We start from the raw sequence: 26,866 nt of genomic DNA, 5'->3' as shown, positions 1-26,866 counted from the left end.
AAATGAACACAAACAACAACAAAAACAGCCGACTTCTAAAACTTCAAGCTTAAAATGAGACTTTTCCTTCAGCTATTACTGCAAAGTCCCCATCAATGGAAACTTTAACTTTAATCATGACTTTAATCAAAACTCAAAGCAGCAAACTCTAAACTCAGATTTAGTGTTGATAAAATACCTGAAGGTTTACTTGGACCGGGAACACAAGTCACGTCGGTGGAGCATGATCCTAAAGAAATCAAACAATGAGACCCGACCTCAGACCGATCTGATGGATGAAGGTTTACATATAGCTGCTGGGTAATTGAAAAGAAGCCAAACAAAACTTTTTTTTCATCATTATATTTTTAATAGCCATTGTTCCATGTAAGCGTTATAGACAATTACAAATGTGGAATGTCTTGGAAAGCAAACTGTGAAACACTCTATTAAGCAAAACAGGTTCATGTCAACAAAGACACAAAAGGTTGAAACTATTTTTCAAAAGCACAGAAAAGGAAATCAGTTGTCAGAATGATATTCTAAGTGTGGCTGCTTGTATCTGCTCTAATCGCACTAAAATCTCATTTTGCAGATTAATACATGATGAGCATTTGAGGCGACACCTCATGCACATGGGAGAATGGAGATCTACTTAATCTGCAAACTGGTGAAGCGAACTTTCCCTCCTAAGTTCATCACTGAGTATTCCTTTGCACCAAAGCGATTGGGGAAGTTGATTGTAGAGCCATCCGATAAAGTAATGACAAACTCAGTCGGAGTGAAATCAATGATGACCTAAACAGGAAGAAGGAGTGAGAAGGAACACTTACGAGGAATCAGATATTTCAATATAACAGCTTAACAACAAATACTATTAAAAAAAAAAAAAAAAAAAAAAAAAAAAAAAAACAGTTTCAAATGTCTCACCTTGAACTCCTGTCCCTGGCGGAAGGGGAAGCTTCTCCCTCTCACCTCTTCACCCCATGTGAGGTCCTGGAAGGAATTGCAGACCACTGTGTTGTGGTCTTCACCATAATCAAAACGAGGGTTAATGTATAGTGCAATGGTGAACTCATCAGTGCCAATGTTGATTTGAAATCTACAGAACAAAGGAAAACACATCATTCAATTTTGTCAAAATTCTTTAAAATGAGGGTGAAACTAAACATAAAATCATTCAGGAAACCTCAAAAGCTGTTTTTTATTTTTTTGCACCTCATCAGCTCACAGTACTAGTCAGTTCACGGTGTTTCTGTGAATTTTAATAATGAACATAAAGTCAAGTTTGGCCTCTGTGCTGCAGGGGAACCAGAGCAAGGAGTAAAGAATAAAGAAGAAAAAACTTGCTGTACTACAATCAAATGTACTGTTCTGTCCTGGAGCCCAGAAGGAGGCAGAACCACCTGACTATCCAGCTGACAGTGCATGGTGCAGGGAGTGCCCATATGGAGCACGGTGAGCCCCTTCAGTGATTACACCCTGGGCGTCTGCCCACATCGCCCAAAGCAAAAACTGTCCCTGCTTTGCAGTGAATGAAATTGGCAAAGTTTTCTTTAGTAAGTAATAAAGCAAAGATCTGTACTGTCAACATTGTAATTTTAATATAAAAGCCACATAGTTTCTCTTTTTATAAATGTCTAAGAAATGTTGTAGAAAGTTGTTGTCATCGTTGTGCAAATTTATCAAATGAGGAAAAAAAATCACTTTTTTGTCACTTCTTGATGCAACAAATTGAAAGGAGAAACAGAGAGCTATATTTCCAGATTGAATTTTACATCCTATTTATTGAATGGTCAGTTGAAAATTGATTTTTAACGGCTGAATGTAATCATAAAAAAATATATAACAATAAAACTAAGTAAAAATAGAACCAAGAAATCAGAATTTCTTGATGGAGCTGTAGAAAGAATGGTAACGTTTTCACCCAGACACAGAAAATAAATCTCCCAGTGGTGGGCCGTCAGGGCCTGCAAAGCCTTCTCTGCTGGCCTAAAAATGATCTGAATTACAGACTGATGTAAATTATATTTTGTCCATAAATAATTAATAAATGATTCCAAACGGTATGTTCCAGTGCCTTTCATAGTCTTCCCGTGGTTGCGCTGCTTCCAGACATGTTTTTTTCACATTAAATCATTTAACCAATCAGATTTCAGGCATCATCTGTTGCTAGGGTCAAAGAAATCTGCCCGAGGCCTTCGCTATCCGTTCCTGATGGCGCAGTGAAGTAAAGTGAAGCGTCAAACAGACAGCTGCTTCAACCAATCAGACAGTTTGCTTCAACCAATCAGATTTCGAGTTGGCGACTCAGCGCCTTCCAGCTTCTAACAACAGCATATCCAGGCCCTCTGATTTACATTCACCAAGAGACACAGTAGGGGGCGGTATGCACCTAAGTTGTTGGTCGCCTACCGCAATTATTCCAAAGAAGAAGAAGAAGAAGACCTGAAGAGAAATAAAACTTACGCCAGAAATACCACAGGGGCAAGCTGGACTTTTAGCCCTGACTTTATGGAACTGAAACGCACGGATAATCTATATGACAGAGCAGTTGAACTCTTTTTGAGGAAGGAAAGGAGGATCTATTTTGTTTTCAAATAATCGGGATTTTGGTGAGTAAAATGTTCCTCTTTTCCTAAATAATATTGCTGTTTTATTAAGTTGTTGATGCTCATTGTATGTGCACAGATGTAGTAGGAGAATTGTGCACTTCAGCAAAGGCATTTATTCTGGCTGCACAAGCATCTATCTGCTGTGCAACAACTCTTTATGTGCATATCTGCATAATAAGATTTTTTTTTGTAGACAAAATAGTTATTGAGAGGTGGATTGGTTCAGGCGGATCTGTTCTGAAGGCCTAAATGTGAAATGCACGGTCCGCCACTGAAATCTCCCTATATATTTTTGTACAGACAGCCAAAGGCAGTGTTGTACAGAAATTCTAAATACTTTATTGGTAGACAATGTTTTTCTGCTGACCTTCATTGTGACCTCTGGAGTCCCTCTCAGGGGTCCCACGCCCCTTCTTGAAACCAGAGTTGTAGCTGGAGTGTGACTACTTAAAATGTGGATTCACTGTAATGGCATCAGTTAAAGGTGTGTGTGTGTGTGTGTGTGTGTGTGTGTGTGTGTGTGTGTGTGTGTGTGTGTGTGTGTGTGCGCGAGCACGTGTATGTATAAAAAAATTTTAATTTGACTTTAAACATCTGTTTTTTTTTTGTCTTTGTTGTCTTCTAAAAAGTCAACTGTCGTTGAATTATTGTGATTAAAATGCCACAGATATTTGATGTTATATCCATTTATTTCTCCATATATTGACATGAGGGCTGGGTGAGCCAAAGAGGAGGATCAGGGTGAAGATGAACATCAAAAACTAAATTGAGTTTATCTGTAATTTTACACCAGTACTCCTCAGTATGAACACATGACCAGACACAATGCTTGTAAAACCCAAACTCCACGTGACACTTGGAGCACATTTCTCTCAAACTTGGATTCATCCCATGTCTCACCTGGGGGGTTATCTGAAGGTGATGCAACATCCTAAACTAGGTCTCTCTGGTTGTATTGCATATAGAAATCTCTCTCATTTATTCCCAAATTTGTGCCTATGTTATTTCATCCATTCGGAGATTGTGATCGTTTTTCCACACCTGAAGCAAATAGCTGGAGTAATATCTCTGGCAAGATTAAATCCAGCGGCCAAGACTGATTTCCAGTTTCTGTTGAGAAGAAGATATTCTATTTTTTGGCATTCTAGAGACTTGGAAAAATCTACAGCCTGAATGTCAAAATTGTTCAATAGAGGTCATTTTTTTGTCAAGGTTTGCATCCAAGCTTACTTTTTACAATCAAGTTCAGGGATTCCAACAACCGTCATGGTCTGTCCGACCTTGAAGGGCAAGTTCTTCACAATCATTCCCTGTGGAGGTACACAGTGACAACAGCAGGTTTATAAAAAAGATTATTGTGTGTTAATACAAGCAAAGTTTACCAGATCCATTTTGGACAGAAAATAAGCGCCACCTGTATCCTCAGCCAGCGCTATCAACAACATTCTGCATTTGTCAAAGACAGTTCAACCAGTTCACCACTTTCATCGATCCAATATATAGACTCTGCTAACATCAGCTGCCAACTCCATTTTTAAAGTGTGTCTTGAATCTGAACAAGGAAACAGTAAAACTTACGCTCTGCATCTTTGCTGAAGTTGTTGGTCAGACCTTGAGAAGAGATGAAGTTGCTTCAGGGCCTCACCTCCCTGCACCCAGACAGGCCTTTATATACACTGCAGGGCGGCTCCTCCAGCTGACTGACATTTCATTGCACCACTACTGCTTTGCTGCTGCTGAGCACCCTCCCCCTGAATCAATTATGAAAATGTTCAGTTAGCTTCTGACTTGTATAAAGTGTTACGAAAGAGACCACTAAATATTTAGTTCAGCCACAAACCTTAATGTCCATGTGGTGCTGATAGCTCCTCAACTAACAGGAAGATCAAATGGCAGCCTCTGTTGCTCATGTGCTCATGAGGAACTGTTGCGTTTTTTCTGTCAAAGTGCCTTGAAACTATTGTGTAGTAAATGGTGCTGTATAAATAAAGCTGAATTGAAAAACTGACAGTGAGTCGTTTTCATGATGATCTGAATCTCTGACTCACAACCAGTGGAATTCTACACTTTTACCTGCTGACATGCTGCTCCTGTGACTCACACTTGTGGGACATTGTATCTATAATTGGGATTACTGACTGTGTACCCTAAAACTCATGGAAGTTTAGATGAGAGTGTTTAAGCTACATGTAGATACCGTATTGGCCCGAATATAAGATGACTCCAATGATAACATGACCCCACTTTTGAGGATGCAATTTCTGGAAAAAAACATCGTCTTATATTCGGGCCAATACGGTACATTATGTTTGTTGTCAGGTCTGCAGTGATACTTTTGTGCAGACTTATTTTGACTCAAATTGTAAATATTGATTTAGTTAAAAGAAAAATAAAAGCTAAATTGTTGGGTTTTTTTTTATTTGTCTGCAATCTGTGTTTGTTTGGCCACAAATATAACTAATAAAATAAAATCACAAAATCATTCAAGGATCCTGAAAATGTATTATTTTGTAGTTTCACTTAAATTTGCATGTTGATGTTGCATTCACTTCATAAATAATGATGTAATGCTCTTTCTTACTCAAAAGTATTCGTCCATCCATTTTCTAAGCCGCATGCCATTTTTAGGGTCGCAGGGGCCTGGAGCCAGTCCCAGCTGCTGTGGGCGAAGGCGGGGCTCACCCTGGACAGGTCGCCAGTCTGTCACGGGGCTGACACATTTTGACAGACAACCATTCACGCTCACACTCACACCTAAGGCTAATTTAGGGTGACCAACTAACCTGCTGTGCATGTTTTTGGACTGTGGGAGGAAGCCGGAGTACCCGGAGGGAACACATGCACACACAGGAAGAACATGCAAACTCCACACAGAAAGGCCCCGGGCCCCGGCCGGTCATTGAACCCAGGACCCTCTTACTGTGAGGCAAGAAACACAAAAGTAGACAAGATGATTTTGTTAGTACTTGGCACCAGGGGGGTATTGCACAAAAGTTGGATAAATACATCCAGGATAAATGAAAATGCGCGGCTTGAGTAAGCCTAGTCGGTGTTTTCTCGGATTAATCGGTTGCACATTTGCCGAGCCAGGATGAAAAGACGCGGCTTACTCAAGCCAGGTGAGGAGCATCAGGATAAGTGCGCGTTCACGGCATTCTTCAGAAGACCACGAGATCGATCACAGAATCACAGATTGAAAATGGAACAAGGACGAGCATCTTACTTCACACGGGATGAGCAGCAGTGTGCGGACTATACTGCGGCTGTCGGGGGGGCTCACTTAAAAAGGGGGGTGCCCCAGAGCGAGGACTTTACACAAAACACGTCCATTAATTTCACTCCATATATTACAGTCTGTACGTCTGCTTTAAGTGGCGTTGAAGGCATAGCGCCCCCACGCTTCAATGGTGAGGACAAGTACTGCATGCAGGCGGCAGCTTTATTAAAGTGAAATAGTGACACTCAGATCATCCACTAAAAATGGCCTAATTCTGCATATGATCCATGATTATGATCATACAAAAATGATAATAATAAAATACAGGAAATACACGGGGGAAACAGCATTTTGCCAATATTTAGGATATTTATTCAAGAAAATGTCAATTCTGTGTCCGTGTTATCTCTTGAATCAATTGTCCTCATGCTGTGTTCTGTTTCATCCCTCATCTGTCATGAAGAACAAACCTGTCGGCCAGAAAAGAACCTGCAGCAGGTGAAAACCAGACATGAAAATATTCTGCAGTCTGGTGCTTAAGTTTAGCCCAAAGAGCAGTTATCAAATAAGTGATAAATTTGTTGTCTTCTGAGAAAGAATTTCTGTATGATTTTAACCGTTAAAAAAGTGGAGTCAGAATGATGTGGGACCCTTTCACTCCTAAAGGTGGAGTCCTGAAATAGGAGGGTTTTCCTATTTTCAGGAGACAATTAAGACAAAATGATATGCTGTCTGTTATATTGTCCATTTCAGTGGTGTGATACATTTATTTTTCCATTGTTTCTCATTTTACTCATTGTGTAGCTTCAGGGTTGTTTTATTTTATTTCTTATTCTTTATTTTTTACATCAGTGTGGTTTAGTACCAGTTTCATTAAGGTTTTTTTTCCATTGTCTTTACAATAATTGTGAACCTTTTATTGTAGGACTTGTATTAATGAAGAAAGGATTCTGAAATGTCTGTGTTGAAAGTTATGTTGGTCTTCATATAATCTGAGCAACAAAATAATACTAAAGTCAACCAGACCCTGCAAATGCAATGACTACAGTAATAAGATTTGGCTGCAGGATCATTAAATGATGTAATGTGTAGAAAAATCCAGGAAATGCTGTAAACCACGCCCATTTCTCACATTGTTGACACCAGTTTAATCTTATCCTGGGTAGTTAGCCTGCTGTGGAGCAGGTTAGCTGCAGAGAATAAATCACTATGGTGACTTGCCCGGGATAAACCTGGCCAGCTTTTGTGCAATCGACTTGGGGATAACTTCGTCCAGGATAACCACAAGATCGCCACAGGATAACAACAGTTTGCCGGCTTAATCCCTTATCCTGGTTTTGTGAAATACCCCCCAGGACACCCTAGACCAGAGATAGATGATCAACATTGCTGTTGTGTCATCTGACCTCCAGCCATGTATCTTGCAGTAGCCATGTGTCTCGCAGTATCACATCAACCATGTTCTCATGAGGATTTGCCGACAGTGTCGGACTTACAAATGAGCCATTGTATAAATATTTGTCACACAACATTAAACATAAATCGTACACATATTTAAGACCTCAGTATGTAGTCACTCACATCCAAGATACTTCCTGAATGTGGGAAATCACACCTTTCTTCCAAAAAGCCAAACTACACCCCACAGATTGAAACTGGTGCAGTCGGTGTCAACTGAGCACAAAGCCAGAGCTTTAACAAACAAAAAGATCAACATCATGTATTCAAGGCCCTCAGATCACTCAAACATCTACATTCACTCACAGTTCACACATTCATGATCAGAGATCTGGTCTCTAAGTAGAAGAGGTATTTTTGTAGTTTTTTCAGCTATGACTGGGTCACAAAAATATAAAAGGCCGGTGGAAGACGTTCCACATGAACAGATCTGTTCAGGGAAAGAGTCCTCAAACAGTCCAACATGTAATGACATGTCTATGGGCCCAAATGTGTGAGAGAATGGTGTGAGCAGTTTGGCCTCCCCGAAGGGGGATGTTTGAGTGTTGAGTGTAAATCAGAAACTACAGAAAATAAGAAGTAAAAAAAAAAAAAAAAGGGACAAGAAAGCAACTATGTGAGAAGCAGGCGACCCCAGAGGAGGCGAATTCCACTGAAAAGATTTCAGCAACAACAGAAAAGGGAAGTGAGACATTGCATACACACACGCACACACACACACACACGCACACAGACACGCGCACGCACACAGGCACGCGCACGCACACACGTGCACGCGCTCACACGCACACACACACACACACACACACACACACACACACACACACACACACACACACACACACACAGGTTCATATTTCTGTCCTTGTGGGGACCTTCCATTGACTCCCATTCATGTCTAACTTTTACATTACTGGCCGGTTATTACGTTATGGGCCTGATTTAAAAAAAAAAAAACCTTTGCAAATGTAATAACTGACCCCATAATGTCATAACCAGAAATCATGAAAAATGCTATCTTTATTAAATCTCCATTGCAGTTGTTCCTTAAATCTCTATATTTGTTATGGCTTGTGTTTTTCAAGATAAAATTTAACAATAAATAACAGAATTGAGTTCTGGTCTCAACAACTTTAGATCCTGAACTGAACAATAGAACAATAGAAATGAACATATTTAACCTGAGCACAAAAATAATGAGGATTACTGTTCCCTTTTCTTACATTTAAACATTCCCATTACGTTATTGGTCAGTTATTACATTATAAGCCTATTACATTTTAAAAAGGCCAAATTTATTACCTTATGGGTTGTTATTACGTTATGGGTAGTTATTACGTTATGGGCTTCTACACGCATGTTCACCGGCAGCAAAAATCCCAGCAGATGCGTTTTTGCGGCACGTCAGACGTGTTTTTGCTACGTATCGGGGCGTTCTGGCGTCGGCGGTTCGATTTTGCGGCGCGTTTCTGCGACCGACGCTGGAGTTGGGAAAGCTGAACTTTTGACGCAACGTTTTTGTGGCAAACCAATCAGAGAGCGTCTCTATGGTGACGTCGGTCAGGGAGCGGGACCGGTGAAAGCAACACTCATCCTGGTGCAGCTCCTGGAGCAAATGGTGAAACTCAACAAACAACGACCGTCTCTGGATAATATCGTGCACCCGGGCACGGTGTACTGTCCTCCGACGGTGTCGTTGCAAATATCACTCGCTCAACAGGGTCGGCCATGCTGCTAAGCTGATAGGATTCCCACCACAGACGTGCGTCGACGCAGCACATGTCCTCGGGGGCCCGGCATTGTTCAGCATCGTACCTCAAAATTGACTGGCGTTCAACTTCACGAGTTTTTGCGTTTTTTGATGCAAACCACGGGTTACTCGATGAGTGAGGTGTTTGCTGTGCTGAACCTCGAGAGAAGTTTGGCGTAAATCTGGTGGGATTATGCTGAAAACTAGACTTTAATAAGTTCTTTACATTCCGACTGACTGCAGGGATTGGTCAGAGTTTTTACAGTATTGCAGCTCTCACAGCGGTCTGTTTGTTTCCATTTCTATTTCTGAATTCGTAGTATATTGACTGCTTTCAGAATGGAAGACCCATTTCAGCCAGTATCACAAAAAGTGTTTCTGAGCAGGATTGCCAACCCAAGCTTTGATTAGCATTAACTTAATGTGTGTTGTGGAAATTCTATTAATAAATGCACTAACGATGAGTTCCTTAACGATTCCTTTATTTCCAGTTGCAACAGGAGAGAAGTCATGACTGCTCAGTCAGTGTGAGTTCTGCAATTCTACGATACAGACTGTTATTTATACCCTGTCCTGAACCCATGTGGCCAGGGGCAGACATGTTAATGTCATTAACATGTTAGAGGCTGCCCTCATAGGAAGGACACATATTTAACATATGAAGTGGCAAAGGAACAACTCCAAACACCCAACCCACTTCAAACCCCCTGTGGCTGCCGATGCATCAGAGAAGAACAGCATACAGACCACAGACACCTCTTAGAGATTACGCCTGGTCAGGGGGAGACACATCTGCTCAAAATGCAACAGGACAAACAGGAAAGAAACTCCCATTTGGGTTTGCTTGGTGTCAGGAGTCCAGGGGGGCTGTCAGCTGATAACCACTACATGTATTAAATACATAAAAATTTCCATCACCTGTCAGATAACGAGCTTGATGGAATCAATGTTCGTGAAGGATATGTATATATATATATATATATATATATATATATATATATATATATATATATATATATATATACATATATATATATATATATAAATATATATATAGCAGAGATGGGTGACTTGGACTCGAGACTCGGACTCGACTCGAGTCACGATTTTATGACTTTTTGACTCGACTTGATGAAATCAAAAAAAGACTTGGACTTGCTTGGACTCTAAGCTCAGTGACTCTAGACTTGGACTTGACTCGAACCCTTTGACTCTACGAGTCATGTCAAGTCATAATAGTAATTTTAAAAGTGCGATGTATGAATTATTTTTATTTTTTATTGCTTCGTTTCATTGGATCGCAGTGGCGAGGTGCGCCTGCAGCGGGAGCGCTTGTTTTGTGCAGCCTGGACCCTGTGCGACAGGCGGGGTTCATTCACTTCCGCATTGACGGGAGCGCTCGTTTGAACACCCGCGCATTCCAGGCGCATTCCAAACAACACAACAGGTCGGCCATGATTGTTTTTAATAAACTGGTTTCAACATTGCCCGCCTGGAATCATAGGTGAAAGTAAGCCGGAACGCACCGGAACGCCGTGCCGGTAAGAAATATACTGGCCTCTTCTACAGGAACGCCCCGGAATGCCTCTGAAAAGCAACTTTCACTCATGCATATAAAGCGAGCCCTTTCTTTTTTCAAGCAAATTTTACCGAAATACGTAAGTGTAAAATTGATGAATACATAAAACTCATCTCCAGACTACATCTTCTGTGACGTGTTGAACAAGGTTAATGTGCCTGACGAGTACTCGCTTACCGTGACAGGTTGCAGCTTGTAGCTGCAGTCACTGGCTGTAGCATAACGTTAATCCAATGTCCACTGTTGTGTGTTTTTTGCAGACAACAGGGTAGTCATTTTTGCGAAATAAACAAAACATAAATCCACAAGTAATAAATTGTGAGGGTTCACGCATCGGAAAATATTCTCCATCTCTCTGTCATGCCAGCAGCAAACAAGCACACGTGGAAGTGAGGTAAACTCAATGCGTTCTTTTCATTGGATGGCTGGTTGCCTGGGTGATGTAAGGACACTCCCCCCGTCCCCGTCTCAAGAGACAACCAGGACTGGTCAAAAATGCAAAGAAAAATAAAAAAAACATTTAACTAAAAACAACATATTATATATATTGTTGCGGCGACAGGCACCACTGGGGGCCGCCATACTGTTTGGTGCCGCAAGGCATCATGGGAGGGGATTGTTCGGGCCGTTTCAAGATGTATTTTGTGTTAAAATGTGTTAAAATGTACTTCATTTTGTTGTAGGTGTGTTAAGTTATTGTTTTTCTATGTGTTGATGCCGTTTTTCCGGTATTTTTCTTGTTAAGTTTCATTTCCTTTATGTTGGACCAACAGTGAGATGGGTCGGTGTGAGAGTGATATGGCCTCTGTGCCAGCATTGTTTGGTGTGAGTGACATGCTCCCAGTGTATATTAGTTGTTACAACAATAAAAGCTTTGAATGAGCTAAAGAGCAGCAGTCCTTGTCGATTGCCTCCATGTGCCGTCACAATATGTATTAAATTTAAACATTCTAAACAACATTCAAACAATTAAAAAAGCATTATGCTTTCAAGGATGTCAAAGAAGAGCAGGATTTATCAATATCTGTCTTGTACAATGCTCGCAGGCTTTGCGCACAAAGTAAAACATTTTTTTGAGTTGCACAGTTCCTGCAAGAATCTTATCTTACTTTCACCCCTGATGGACGGAGAGGGTGATCTGAACCCATGACTAGTAGTTAATAGGAAGAGGAAAACTAGAAATGCGCAGTCAGACAGTCAGTCATCTGAATCGGAGGTCGAAGAGGCTACGAGAAGAGCTAAAACAAGCCGGGATGATCAGTCTTCTGGGGATGAGCAGAATGAGTGGAAAGTGATGATTACATTTAAAGAAGAAGATGTTCAGTTCCACCCGATTAAAATGGCTAAACAAGTAGAAAAACAAATGGGTAAAATTAAGTTTGCTAAGTTTCTGAACAATAAGCGGCTGTTGATTTTTGCAAATAACAAAGCACAGAGAGATGCATTTCTACGTCTGGATTGTTTGTGTGGTAAAAAAGTTAATGCTCATGTTCCAGGGAGTGCTGCTAAGCTGAGAGGAGTGATTCGGGACGTCCCTCTAACAGTGTCCATGGATGAACTCATTGCCGAAGTGAAAGGTGGGAAAGTGGTGAAAGTGGAACGGCTTCAAAGAAGGAAGAATGGTGTTAAAAGCGACAGCTTATCGGTGGTACTGGATTTCAAAAATGCTCTTCCTAAACATGTTGTTGTGGGATTCATCAGCTATGAATTCAGATAATTTATTCAAGCTCCTCTCAGGTGCTTCAAGTGTCAAAGATTTGGGCATACAGTTTCACAGTGTAGAGGGAAACTCAGATGTGCCAGATGCGGAGGGGAGCATGAGTATGGTAAATGTGACAAAGAGGCTCAAGTTAAATGCTGTAATTGTGGTGGGGAGCATAGTGCCGCTTATGGTGGCTGTCCAGCCCAAATCCAAGCTTGAGAAGTTATGAAGTATAAAGTAACAAACCAAGTGTCTTATGCAGACGCAGTCAAAAAAGTGAAGCAAACTGAAACAGTCGGTCATCCATCTGCTACAGTGTCAAACCCTTTGCCCCCTCGCAGACTGCAAGTCTCAGGTCCGCCTGCGCCGCAGAGACAGAGAATGCTGGAAGGTGAAGAAGGTTCCAGAAGCATCAATAAAGACACGTTTACTGTGGACAAGGTTAACCTGGTTGCCTTCATATGTCAAGTAATCGAAGTGGCAGTTAGGAGGGAAAGAAGAAGGGACAGAATCAGTGGCGTGGTGGAGGCAGCAGTTAAGTTCCTAGCGATTAAAGAAGGAGAAATAAGGAAGATAAATGAGTTGGTTAAATCAAATTATGGAAATGAGACTACTGCTGATTAGGGTGCTAATGGTGTTCCATATTCTACAGTGGAATGCCAGGAGTTTAATTGCAAACGGTAAAGAATTCAAAAAGGTTATTGCAGATATGGAAAAGACTCCTGATGTCATTTGTGTCCAAGAAACATGGTTAAGGCCACATTTGGATTTTGTTCTTCCGGGATACGCAGCAGTTAGGTGGGATAGGAAAGAGTCTCCTGGTGGTGGCTGCTTAACATTTATTAAAGACTGTATGGCTTTCAGGATGGCAGGGGCTTCTAGAGAGCAGGAATGTGTAGTGATTAAGGTGTGCAGCCCCAGAGGTGATGTTACAATTGTCAATTTTTACAACCCATGCAAGAAGCTGACACAGCAAACGTTTCTGGACATATCTGCTACAGTGGAAAGGCGAGAAATCTGGTGTGGAGACTTTAATGCCCACAATACTCTTTGGGGAAGTAAACACACAGATTTAAACGGAGAGGTGATGGAAGAAATGATGGAAGAAAGGTCACTTGTCTGCCTGAATGATGGCAAAGCAACGAGGGTGGATGTAGTAAGAAACTGCGAGTCATGGTTGGACCTAACATTAGTCTCTGGAAATCTAAGCAACCTCTGTGAGTGGACTGTCCTGAATAATAATATAGGTAGTGATCATTTCCCAATTCTTTGTTCAGTTAACTTTGAAGTGTATACTCAAGAGAGTATTTTAGTGGATAGATGGTGTTTGGCCCAGGCAGTGTGGAACAAGTTCCAGACATGAGGGAGATGTTGAGCAATGCAATGAGAGCATTTCTAATATGATTCTGAATGCAGCTTCTCAGTCTATACCTAAAAAATGTGGTGGATATAAGAGAAAAGTGGTACCCTGGTGGAACGATGAATGTACAGCCGCCATCAAAGACAGAAATCATGCTCGTAGGAACCTAAGAAAGGGTTGTAACCAAGACAGCATTTTGGAATATCAAAGGAAGGTGGCATTAGCAAGGAAACTTATCAAATCTACTAAAAGGAACTCCTGGAGACAGTTCTGCTCTACAATTGGAAGTGAGATCAAGCTAAAAGAGGTGTTGGCAATGGTGAGGAAGATGCTGGGAAAGAAACAATGTAATAAAATTCCTGTCCTAATCGATGGAGATTACCGGGCTGTCACAAATAAAGAAAAGGCTGATTTACTGGGGCGAAAGTTCGCAGGTGTACATAGTGATAGTCATTTAGATCAGGTTCATGGACTGAGGAAAGAGAAAGTCCTAGAGAGAAACCCAGATGCGACACAGAAAAAGAATAGGGAGCCTACTCCGCTAGATATGGACTTTACTATGGGTGAACTTAAAAAAGCTCTTCTTGGAAGTGCCTTTTCAGCCCCTGGGCAGGACCAGTTATGTTATGCAATGTTTAGACACCTCCCTGATGAAGCCCTGAACTATGTTCTTAGGCTATTTAACAAAGTCTGGAGTGAAGGCAAGCTGCCAAGGAGCTTGAAAAGTTCAATTATTCTGCCATTCAGTAAACCTGGCAAGGATTCAGCAGATGCAAGAAACTATCGTCCTATAGCCCTAACGTCTCATTTAGCAAAGTGGATGGAAAAGATTATTGTTGACAGATTATCATATTATCTGGAGCAAAGAGGCCTGTTCAGTTCTTATCAATGTGGATTTCGGAGAGGGCGGGCGACAACAGATGCCCTGGTGAAAGTCAGTAATGAAGCAGAAAAAGCTGTTAACTGTAAAGAAGCGATGGTTATAGTTTATTTTGATATAGAAAAGGCATATGATTCTATGTGGATAGAAGGATTGCTTATAAAACTGGGAAGCATAGGTATTGGAGGGAGATTATATAACTGGATTCTTGACTATTTGTCTGATCGCACCTTTAAAGGTGCTGTAGGCAGGATTTTGCTAGTCAATGCTAATTTTTCTGTGTTTTCTTTGGATTAAATGTTAGAGTATCCATTGATAATCCTTTAGGAGTGTAGCATAATTGCACTACCGTGAGGGTGCAGCATTTCCATCTGTCTCTGTTCTGGGCTGAAAAGGAATCTCGACAGCTCCAGGTATCTTTGACCAATCAGAAGAGCCCCTGAGGCTCTAACCGTGATTGGTCGAAGGGCGTTCGTCGCACGTTCTTGTGGAAGGGGCTTAACTTGCATAAGGGCGTGATGTCAGAGAAAACAGGACAGGATTGGCTGTGCTGGGTTTCAAATCGCCATCTTAGATGGGTCAAATCGCCATCTTGCTTAGGTAACCCTAAGCAAGATGGCGGAGATGCGGAATCCTGCCTACAGCACCTTAAAATTAAGGGTAGAAAATGCAGTGTCAGAGGAATATAGCACTTCTAATGGAATCCCTCAAGGTAGCTCTGTTAGCCCAATATTGTTTAATATAATGATCAATGATATTTTTCGGAATATGGGCAGTGGCATAGGATCTCTGCTGTATGCTGACGACGGCGCTATCTGGAAAAGGGCCAACAATGTTAATTATGCTGTTGATATAATTCAGGGTGCCATTAATAAAGTAGGGTAATGGTCCTACAACTGGCGCTTTAAAATGTCAGTGAGTAAGACGTGCTATAAGATTTTCACAAAGAAAAGGAATATTAGAAATATTAATCTGAAAATATATGGTCAAAATATTGAAAGAGTTAAAGAATTCAAGTATCTTGGACTATGGTTTGATGAAAAGTGCGTCTGGAAAACCCACATAGATAAGATAGAGACAAAATGTAAAAAGGTAATAAATCTCATGAGGTCAATATTGAGCTATGATTGGGGAGCAGATAGACAGTCACTGATAAGTATCTACAGAGCAATGATTCGGTCAAGCTTTGATTATGGGTGCATTGTGTATGGAGCAGCGGCTTGTAGTACTCTGATTAAGCTAGACAGGATCCAGTATAGAGCTCTCAGGATCAGCATTGGAGCAATGAGAACAACCCCCATAAACGCGTTGCTGGTGAAGGGAGGAGAGACTCCACTGAGTTTAAGAAGGAACAAACTATCTCTAGTTTTTTGGGCAAAGTTAGAAGGTTCAGCTGGGAGTACTTACAAACTCAAAAATGTAGAGGCTTTGGGTGGACTATAGATGCTGTAGTCAGCAAGTATGGGCTCAGTGAACTGGAGGTTGGTCCAGCACAGGTCTGGGGCTCAGTTCCCCCTTGGATTCTGCCTTGTCCAAATGTAAATATCAGTCTGACGAGCAGAAGGAATTACTGGAGTGGGGTTAATGGTGCATCTTTAGTTGAAGAATATGTAAAGAAGAATTATTATAGCTACCTAAGTATATATACGGATGGCTCAAAAGATGTAGCTACAGGACGGGTGGGAGCAGGTGTGTATATTCCTGAGTTTAGTATTATAATTAGCAAGAGATTATCTAATAACCTGTCAGTATTCACAGCAGAGATAACTGCCATCATTCTTGCGCTGCAATGGGTTGAGGAGGTCCGGCCTGACAGAGTGGTCACCTGTTCAGATTCAGCAGCAGCTATGGAAAGTCTTACTGCTAAGGAGACTTGTAGGGACGATTTATTGCTGGAGATTCACACTGCGCTCCTCAGGTTGCAGAGAGCTGGTTCAGTCATTTCCTTTTGTTGGGTGCCAGCACACATAAGAATATCAGGTAATGAAATAGCAGATGAAACAGCAAAAAAGGCTCTAAAATTAAAAGATGACAATGTTATTAGAATCCCAATGGGTAAAAGCGAAGCAAAATCGATGATAACAGCAGCGATACAGCGAGCATGGCAAACCATTTGGGACAAGGACAGGAAAGAGAGACATCTGTACAGTATCCAAAGCTCAGTAAGAGTGGAAGATACGAAAGGAAAAGGCAGGAAGGAGGAGGTGGTGTATTCAGGGCTAAGATTGGGTCACATAGGGTTGAGGAAAACTTTGTATTTGATAGGTAAAGTGGACTCAGATCAGTGCGACGTGTGTAATGTCCAAGAAAGTGTGGAACATGTACTGATGGCGTGCAAAAAGTATGAATCTCAGAGAAGAGTTTTGAAGGGCAGGCTGTATGAATTAGAAAGGGGATGGAGCCTACAAGGTGTGTTAGGTAGGGGTAATCACAAAGGCGTTAGGGCATTGATGGGGTTTTTAAAAGGAACAGGGCTGTTCCACAAGATGTAAGGGTCTGGTTTCCTTGTTTTTTTTTTTTGTTTTGTTTTTTTTCCCGCGAATACGGTGATTAGAATGTAACCGGAAGTACATCTACCCAGAGATACAGTAGGTGGCGGTATGTACCTAAGTTGTTGGTCGCCACCCGCCATTGTCACAGGGAAGAAGAAGAAGAAGCAGTAGAGAGACCGTGATTGTGTTGGCGGCAGCTGTGAGCTGTGTCCTGCTGCTGGGGAAGCCTGACTCCAGAAATCCTTCCATGCACCTTTTTGCACTTTTGGCACTTCTGCACTTTATTGATTTTTGCACCAGAAAATAAAAAGAAGTGGACCACTCAACTTCAGCTCATCCCTTGGTGCTCACTGTTCCTCCGCCGCTTACGCCACGCTGTTTACAGGTGGCATCAGCCATCTTTGACAGTTTTTTTTTTTTTTTTTTTTTTTGCAATATACATATATATGGCATGCGAAAGCGGGTGACACTATATATATATATATATATATATATATATATATGTCAGGCCTGTCATTTCAGTTCAGTTTTCCATACTCTCACGATCATATTGATGAATGCTGATCTCGTCATCCATATGGTCGTACGCCCGTATGCTACTATACGTTTGTGTGAGGGCCATTGTCTTTCAGTGATCTTAACAGGAATAATTGAGTATAGAAAAACAAGAAATGAAACCTACCAGATCAATGTTTCTCACACTCTCTCCAAGCCGCAGCTTTGCTGACAACGTCCATTGCCACTGACAACATCCCCTTCTGCCTGAGAAGCACTAAATCTCCTTACCACCAACTCAGAAACTGAGATCACATATGCAGGGCCGGCCCGGGCTTCGGAGGCGCCCTAGGCGAACCCGAGACGAGTGCCCCTTGGCAATGGTTGCCCTTGGGAGCGTGTTTCGTGTTTTTCGAGTGGTCCCGAGAGTTGTTGAGCAGGGGGGCTGTGCTGAGGAGCGATGCCGAACGATACCGATCAGTGACGAGGAGCGCCGAGGAGCGCGGTGCGTCAGACCGCTGCAGAGCGGGGCACACGGAACACGGAGCGTCGTGGCGCCCCTTGTACGACCGCCCCCCCCCCCCCCCCCGGGACGTGGCGCCCTAGGCGGCTGCCTAGTTCGCCTATGCCTAGAGCCGGCCCTGCACGTATGGCATCGGGATATTGGAGTATTAACTAATTGTTCAAAGCTAGCTAGTTCACCAGTGGCTAACAGCTAAGCTAAACGGAAGGTTAAAATACACCTTTTTAATCAGGCTTTTAATGGACCTCTTAAATTTTTCTTACATACTTATTTATTCTATTATGTGTATTTATTCTATTAACTTAGAAAATTCATTATATTGATCCTACTTCAAGCATTTCATTCTATCTTAAATTCATATTTTCTATTTTAAAGTTTTGGTTTTTCCAACTACAGTGTTTCCTTCAAGGAGTCCTTCACACTGAGGACCGCTTCTGGTTTGCTGCTGTATGCGAGTCCCTTTGGCATCGGCGAGTTGCGGGTGCCCCATTTCTCTACTTCTTTGATGTGCATTCCTTTGTCTGTGGGGTCGGTGCCGGTGTTACACCAAAACCTGTGTCTTATCAGAATCTGGGGTCACAGGTTTTGTTGTACCAACTGCTCATGGGCCACCTGTAACACTATGGGGGCTCGTCCAGGTTTTTTTTTTTTGCCTGAATGGCAGGGATTGGTCAGCATTTTTCTGGCTTGCAGCTCTCAGAGGGGTCTGTCTTTTTCCATTCCTATTTATAAATACATAATGTCTTGACTACTTTCAGAATGGAAGGACTATTTTACCCTTTGTAACAGTGTTTCTGAACATGTACCAACCCTGCTTTAATCCAAGTCTTTAGTGCAAATTTGAGGTGTGGTATGGGCATTTGTCAAGATGTCCCAATTTGTCAGGATTGGTTTGAAAAAAATATATTGGTGATGGATTTCTCATCCATTGCTTCTGTAGCAGTATAGGTGTGTGTGCTCTGTGCAGGGCACTGCTGATTGGCCACCCGATGCAGCAGCAGAGAGGTGTGTGCCCTGTGCAGGGTGCTGCTGATTGGCCACCTGGTTAGGTGGCCCAGTATAAAAGCAGACCTCCTCCCAGCAATCATCCTTGGGCTAGCCAGCTGGGAAGAGCTAGACGGAGGGAGGAAGTGACGTCGGACGCCGGTGTGACTGGATTGTCAGAGAGCGGTCGATAAGTACAATTCCTACAAGGACGGTTTTGCCATTTAAAATATATTCATCCCTTTCCCATTATCGAGCTGTGCAGATCAAGTTGCTCTGGTTAGAGGAGGACAAGGACTGGACATTGCTTCGGCCAGGGGGGGGGGGGGGATACTAGTTGATCGTAAGCGAGGCGCTGAGGAGGATCAAGGGATGACGAGTGAAAAAATGAGGAAGACGGATGAGCTAAAAGTAGTGTTTAAACTGAAGGATCCAAAGGGAACGGGGGGGGGGTTCAGAGCTGTTAATCCTCTAAAAATTGCTGAATCTCTTAAGGGAGTGGGTGAGGTGGAGGCAAGGATTCTCGCAAATGGCCAGCTTTTGGCGACATGTAAAAATGTAGATGCACAGAAGAAAGCGGGCATGGTTAAAAGGATAGCGGGGCTAAACGTGGAAGCATCCATACTAAACAGAAGTGAGGAGATCAAAGGAGTAATTTATGATGTGTGTGCTGACATTACAGAGGCAGAGATGAAGGAGCAGATCAGAGGAGCGAAAGTTAATGAGGTTAAGCGTTTCAGAGCTCAGGAAGGGGGAAATCAGAACGCTCCCGTATTGATAACTTTTGAAGGGGATAGTCTGCCACCCAGAATTTTCTTTGGCTGCCTGTCCTTCCAAGTGAAGAAATATGAGAGACCTCCACTTAGGTGCTTTAAATGCCAAAGATTTGGCCATGTGGCAGCATCATGTCGCGGTGCACAAAGATGCTCCAAATGTGGGGGCGGGCATGATCTGTTAAAATGCGAAGTGACTGAAACAAAGTGTTGCAACTGCGGAGGCACTCATATGGCTTCCGCCAGGGGGTGTCCACATTTTGAAAAAGCAAAGCAGGTCCAGGAGGTGAAAGAGCAGCATAAGATTTCTTATGCAGAGGCTGTTAAAAAGGTAGAAGGAAAAAGTGATGTTGTATCCATTTATGCAGGTTCTCACGCCCAGGTGTCCCATTCAGTGTCCCCAGTTTCCTCTAGCTCTTTTGTGCCATCAGATTCAATTGTGATGAAAAAGGAAAGTTCACTGGCGTTCATGTTTGATGTGGTATATGCTACCAGCTTAAAAGCTGCAAAAGGCAAAGAATTGAGCTGCTCTGATGTTACAAGGGCAGTTGTTGAGGCAGCAGGGAAGTTTCTGGGAATTTCCTATGACCCTGCGGTTCTGCATAAGTGTGTGACAGATGGTCAGATTAAAACACCCAGGCCACCAGAGAGGGAGATCGAGGAAATTGAGGTCGATGAAGGGGAAAGCAGTGATGATTAAACTAGCTTTTATGTTTTTCATCTTGCAATGGAATGCAAGGAGTTTAACTGCAAATGGTCAAGAACTCAAGAAATATGTTGCCAATAAGCCGGACCTGATATGTATTCAAGAAACCTGGTTAAAACCTTGTTTAGACTTTGTTATAGCGGGCTATATGGGGGTAAGGAAGGATAGAGCAGACTCAACGGGAGGTGGGTGTGCTGTGTTTATTAAAACAGGAGTTCTGCACAAAGTAGTGGACACAGGTTCCAGCCTTGAATGTGTTGTAATTGAAATATGGGGTTCGGAGGGGAATATCACTGTAGTCAATTTCTACAATCCATGTGAGCTGTTAGTGCAGGAAGAGCTAGACAAAATAATGGAAAAGGTCAGATCCCCTGTAATCTGGACTGGGGACTTCAACGCCCATAATCCTTTGTGGGGAAGTTCAAAGAGGGATAGGAATGGAATAATAGTAGAGCACTTTTTAGATTAGTAGGTTAGTAGTCATGAATGATGGAAGACCCACCAGGATTCAGGTAGAGACAGGTAGACTGTCATGTATTGATCTTACTCTTGCATCACCAGAGCTAGCTGGAGTTGAGGAGTGGGATCCCTTAGATGAAAACATAATGGGCAGTGATCATTTTCCTATTTGGAGTAGGTTTGGCAGGAATTTATCAGAGGAAATGGAAGAAAGGCCTAAAGCATTTAATTTTGCTCTTGCCCAGTGGGGTAAGTTTGAAGAGGAGACTGCGGCCCTAGTGGGGGAAGTTGAAAGTGACGGGACAATAGACTCCTTTAATCAGTCCTTTTCCTCAATGATGCTGGGAGCATCACTAAACTCAATTCCTCAAAGGCAGAGTCCCAAAGGCAGAGTAGCTGTTCCTTGGTGGAATAAGGACTGTGATGCAGCCATTAAAAACAGAAACAGGGCTTATCGGAAGTTAAGGAAATATCCTACTCTAATAAATGCAGTAGAATACAAAAGGTTAAGAGCTGTCGCTAGGAGAACTATTAAAGATGCCAAGAGGGGATGTTGGAGGAAGTATTGTGGTACGATAGGCCCCGACACTCCCATTAAGGAAGTTTGGTCCAGAGTTCACAGAATGTCAGGGAAATTTAAAAAGTATATAATGCCAGTACTGAATGATGTGGAACGAGGGAGGCTGTAAGCAACATAGAGAGAGCTAACATGCTTGTTAAAGCATTTCAGGCAGTCCACAACTTAGCTATATTGGGAGAGGAAGGGTTGAGGAGTAGAGCTGAAATATTAAGACAAGAAAAATGGAAGCTAAACTATTGTCATGAAAATAGTGGCTCCTTCAATCTGTTCTTCTCTCTTAAAGAATTGAAGGAGGCTATTCAGGCCGGAGCCAACACTGCCCCAGGAAAAGATAGGCTGTGTTATGAGATGTTCAAGCATCTAAATGATACTGTGCTTGAAGAACTTTTAATGCTATTTAATATTATTTGGAAGGCAGGAAGCCTACCTATGGAGTGGAAGCATGCTGTAATTATTCCAATTCTGAAGCCAGGAAAGAATGCCTCAAAGCCCGATTCATATCGTCCAATAGCGCTGACATCGGTGCTGTGTAAAATAATGGAACATATGGTAACCAACAGGCTTGTGTATTTTCTAGAAACAAGTGAATTTTTTGTGGATTATCAAAATGGTTTCAGAATTGGAAGAGGAGCAATGGACTCTGTAGCAGTCCTGGACCTTGAGATAAGGAAAGCCATGGCAAATAAGGAGGCTGTAGTTGGAGTGTTTTTAGACATTGAAAAGGCCTATGATTCAGTTTGGAAGGAAGGTGTTTTAATTAAACTTTATGATGCAGGAGTGAGGGGGAGGATGCTTAACTGGATTAAGGATTTCCTCATTGGAAGAACAATTCAGGTTAGAGTGGGGGGAACTTTCTCTGAGACAGTTGACATAGAGAATGGCACCCCACAGGGGTCAGTTATCAGTCCAGTCCTCTTCAATGTCATGATTAATGATATTTTTAAAAATGTGGGGCAAGGGTTCGGGAGGTCACTTTTTGCAGATGATGGGGCCATATGGAAGAGAGACAGGAATGTAAAGTTTTTATTTAAGAAAATGCAGGAAGGATTAAAAGCAATAGAGGAATGGGCAAATAAGTGGAGTTTTAAAATATCTGTTGCTAAAAGCAATTTCATGGTGTTTGGCTTTAAAAAGAAAATCCCTCAAACCCAACTAAAATTGTATGGGGCCCCCTTAGAGCGGGTTAAAGAATTCAAGTTCTTGGGAATGTGGCTAGATGAAAGACTCACCTGGAAAATCCACATAGGAAAGGTTCAGAGTAAATGTGAAAAGGTGATTAACATTCTTCGGTGTCTGGCTGGGAGTGACTGGGGAGCAGAGAGGGAGACCATGCTCATGATATATCAAGCAATGATTAGGTCAGCAATAGACTATGGGAGCTTTGTTTATGGGTCTGCCGTGAAGTCCACTCTGGACAAACTAGATGTTGTCCAAGGGCTTTAAGAACATGCTGCGGGGCCTTTTGTACTACGCCCGTCTCTGCTCTGTTAGTTGAAATGGGAGAGTGGCCACTTAGAATTAGGCGTAGCAAATTAGGTTTGCATTATTGGGCAAAACTAAATGGTAGTAGCCTGAGTCTCTCAGCCAAGTGCTTAATTAATGAAAATTGGGAGTTCTCCGATGGGAGGAAAAAAGGAAACTTCCTTTCGGGAGCTGGAGAATTGGCTGGGAGAGTAGGACTAGACAAAGACAAAGGCCTGATACATGCATTCTGGTCAATTGTGCCAATGTGGCTGCTCCCAGAGCCTATTGTAGACCTAACACTGCTAGACTGGAAGCAGAGGGAAGGCATCTCTAGCTCTCAGGTTGAAGGCTACCTAATTAATGCTTGGGGGCGCATTTACAAATCTTTACGGATGGTTCTAAGGACCCACACAGTCAAAGAACTGGGTGTGGAATTTATTTGGCAGACCCTCAAGTCCATCAAGGTCTACGTGTGACAAATGGGACATCTGTGTTTGCAGCTGAAATAATGGCAATAATTTGGGCGTTATGGTGGGTTGAGCAAGTCAGGCCAGACAGAGTTGTTATTTGCTCTGATTCAGCTGCTGCCTTGATGGCCTTGAGGAGTAGGACATCATAAGCCAGGGCTGACCTCATAAATGAAGCTTTGATAAGCCTGCTCAGGGTGGAAAAAGGGGGGTGTGATGTGGCGTTCCTCTGGGTTCCAGCTCATTCAGGGGTAGAGGGGAATGAAGTGGCTGACAGGCTCGCAGAGTACTCGCTCAGGAGGGATAATGTGAATGTTAGAATGCCTTTAGGAAAACCAGAGTTTTACAGTGCCATAAAGGAGGGGCTCGAAAAACAGTGGCAGGAAGAGTGGAGCAGTGAAGTGAAAGGGAGGCTGTATTACTCAGCACAACCATCTGTCAAAGGAAAGTGTGCGTATATGGGTAATGACAGAAGAGACACAGTCAAGCTGACCCGCCTGAGATTTGGACACTGTGGCCTGGCTAGCTGCCTGAAAATAGTTGGGAAACATCCGGACGGACTGTGTGAGTGTGGAGCACAAGAGACTGTGGTACATGTCCTCTTTCATTGTGAGAAGTATTGGGCTGAGAGAGTGCAGCTGGCTGAAGATCTGGAAGGATTCGGAATTTCCTCTTTGGACTATAAAACCCTGTTCAGTCGGGGGAAGGAGACTCGAGCTGTTGAGAGAAGAGTGTTGGCTTTTCTCCATTCCACTGGCCTGTATCAGAAGATTTGAGAGAGTACAATCCTGTCCTGAACTGTGGGGGGCAGTAATACGCCAGTAAGCGTCTACGCTGCTGGAAATCTAATAGAAGAAGAAGAAGAAGCAATCATCCTTTTGCACTTCAGCTGGTCTTGGCATGTCACATCCAGGTCAGAGGCTGCCCGACTGAGAGGTACGGCTGCACGCTGCTTCAGCTTGCTGGCTGCTTTATTTCCCTCATTGTGCTTGCAGCATGGGTGCTTGTTTGCAGGCAACTGTTTGTGTGCAGTTGGGTGCTCCGTTTTGAGGCTCGCTGCATTGTTCAGCTTGGGGAGGTGTCCTCTCTTCACAGTGTAGTAGATGCTACTACAGGTGGCTGATGCTAGTGTGGTCACAGGTAAAGCATCGGTGGGTGAAGTCCTCTCTCCCTCCCTCCTCTGAGTGTGCGTGTGTGCATCTGCTGAAATCCCAGGTATGCATGTGTATAGTTGCAACTCGTCGGCATGAATTAGTCTAGCTGTTTTAATAGTATTATTTCATTGATCCAGGTGCCACTGTGATCGGCTGGTGTCGCTGCTGCTTTGTCTCCAGCTGCTGGAGTTGAGCTGCTTGGTCACAAGTCTTTGTTTTTGGTACCTCCAACCTGCATAACACTGTCTGCCTGTGCCACGGAGGAGATCCGACGATGGCGCAAAAGCTACGACGGAGCTGCATCCCCCGTTGCCTTGTGCTGGCCGGGGCACGGTCTTAAACCGGGGCTCCCCGCCCCCACTTTTAGTATGAATGAGTCGATGAGTATGTGAACGTGTGGGTTGTGTATGTGACCGTGTTTTTTGTTATGTGCATTTTTTTTGTTAATTTTGATTTCTTTTTGACTGCAACCCCACTGTTTTATTCCCTTCCCCTTTTTGCAGTGGCTGGAGGCTGGTGGTGGCGGTGGTGGCGTCCCTCCATTTTCTTCGCGTGTTCCTGGTGGTGGGAGTATTTTTTTTGTGTGTGTGTGCCACTGGTTGGGTGATTTCGATTGATTTAATTTTCTTTTGGATGGTCCCTCCACCTCACGAACCCGGACCCACCCACTAGGCCTCAGCCAGGGTAAATTCTCCCTTTCCCCTCCCCCCGAGTTTTATGCTGTGAATGTTTTTTTTTTTTTTTAATTTGTTAATAAAATTTGTATCTTATCAGTGCAACCACGTCTCAAGCCGTTCTTCCGGGCAGCGAACCAGTGTGCCTTTGTACTTTGAATAATTCCCAGGGTGGCGTTGTCAGGTTCATTAATATATCTTTATTCAATTTTCCATTTCATCGTTGCCACACTTCAAATGAACAAAATGAACTGTAAAGGTAGAGTTTTTGATTAGCTTTTCCGACAGGTTCCATGGTCACTGATTCAGCTGATCCAAAATACACTTTTGTATTCTCAAGCAACAATTTCACTCCATAAATAAGGTTTTCAATGACGGTTTGAGACAATCCACCTTGACTGTTAAACTTTTGAGGAACTGAGAAAAACTGGACAGTTCAGAGAATCGGTGAAACTTGAAGCTTCCTTATTTGTTACATGATCAATTTCTCCAAATGTGACAGGGAACTTCTTGAAAGAGTTTAAATTGGATGTTGACCCTTTTACTTTCTGCAACCAAGATACTGAAACTGTGCTTTTTTTTTCATAAAATCTGCATTAAATGGATGATTTGAAGTTTCTCTCATCAGACGCCATAAATGTAACACTGTTGTCTGAACAACATATTCAGTGCTTTAAATTCAAGGAGAATACAGTGTCTTTCCCTTGTTTCATGAATTAATTCAAAATGTATTACATCTGCCTAACAGTGAAAGGACTTAAAACTCACTGTCCATCAGCAGCCAAATTTCTGAACTGCTGTTATTGTAAATGTTCCATGCCTGTTTATTGTATTTTATTTTGTATGCTATGATAATTTGTATTTCCTGTTTGTATGTCTTTGACGTCCCCTTGTCCCCTTGGTTTTTGTACTGATGTCTACAAGAGAATGTGTGAGTCAACCAGTTGAATAAGAAGAGAGATTATGAGGGATGTTTCTTCAGAGATGCAGGGAGATGGGAGAGAGAGAGAGAGGGCAGCCAGAGGCAACAGATGATGCCGCAGGTGAATAGCTTTTTTTTTAGTTCATTGTCCAGACTGTGACACTGTATCAGTCAAAAGTGAAAAGGATAATGTTTCTGAGAAATGTATTGGTTGATGACTAATACCAGACTGTTTATATTTCAGATTTACAACCTACCAATCTCAACGACCACCATTATTAGTTGCAGTCAGAGTCTCTGTTTGATCAGTGTAACTAATGCCCCTTGGAGCAGGCTATGTACCGCGGCTGTATGTATTTACTGATGAGTGTGGGAGAAATTAATGCACTGGACAGAGAGTTGTATTAGCTGTACATTCTTGATCACCCTTCCAGAGGGGAGTTCCCCAATTCTAGCAGATAGTTTGGCAAAATCTGGATATTGATCATCCTTCTTCTAGACTGTTTATCCTGTTATGTCCCCAATCTAGGAGGTGTCTGATGCACCATGAGTTGGACCCCTCCCACATTCCCAACTGCCAAGAAGGCAGAAAACACTCAAGTTTTTAAATGAAGCAAAAACAGTTCAACAAAA

The 26,866-nt window shown here is 42.6% G+C and overlaps 1 protein-coding gene across 2 annotated transcripts; it reads right to left on the bottom strand.

Moving 5' to 3' along the window:
• Nucleotides 1-338: 338 nt before the first annotated feature.
• LOC115386675 (beta-galactoside-binding lectin-like) lies at nucleotides 339-4,276 on the bottom strand. 2 transcript variants are annotated; one of them, XM_030089087.1, is made up of 5 exons: nucleotides 4,173-4,276; nucleotides 3,825-3,904; nucleotides 3,636-3,704; nucleotides 910-1,081; nucleotides 339-777 (listed from the first exon to the last, which is right to left on the bottom strand). In XM_030089087.1, exons 1-5 carry the CDS (start codon nucleotides 4,179-4,181, stop codon nucleotides 631-633), a joined length of 477 nt encoding a protein of 158 aa, XP_029944947.1. In that variant the 5' UTR covers nucleotides 4,182-4,276; the 3' UTR covers nucleotides 339-630. The 2 variants fall into 2 exon arrangements, with proteins under 2 accessions (XP_029944947.1, XP_029944948.1); XM_030089088.1 differs by lacking the exon at nucleotides 3,636-3,704.
• Between the last annotated feature and the right edge of the window lie 22,590 nt (nucleotides 4,277-26,866).

Source organism: Salarias fasciatus, chromosome 4 (assembly GCF_902148845.1).
Source record: "Salarias fasciatus chromosome 4, fSalaFa1.1, whole genome shotgun sequence".
Classification (NCBI taxonomy): domain Eukaryota; kingdom Metazoa; phylum Chordata; class Actinopteri; order Blenniiformes; family Blenniidae; genus Salarias; species Salarias fasciatus.
The sequence above is the reverse complement of the archived record's forward strand: the minus strand, read 5'-3'. Positions and strand labels throughout refer to the sequence as shown.

Excerpts from the sequence above, each read along its gene's own strand:
- LOC115386675 (XM_030089087.1), bottom strand. Across the intron at positions 1,082-3,635 it reads ACTCCAGCTATTTGCTTCAG|ATTTCAAATCAACATTGGCA; the intron begins GTGTGGAAAAAC and ends TTTGTTCTGTAG. Across the intron at positions 778-909 it reads GCCAGGGACAGGAGTTCAAG|GTCATCATTGATTTCACTCC; the intron begins GTGAGACATTTG and ends CTTCCTGTTTAG.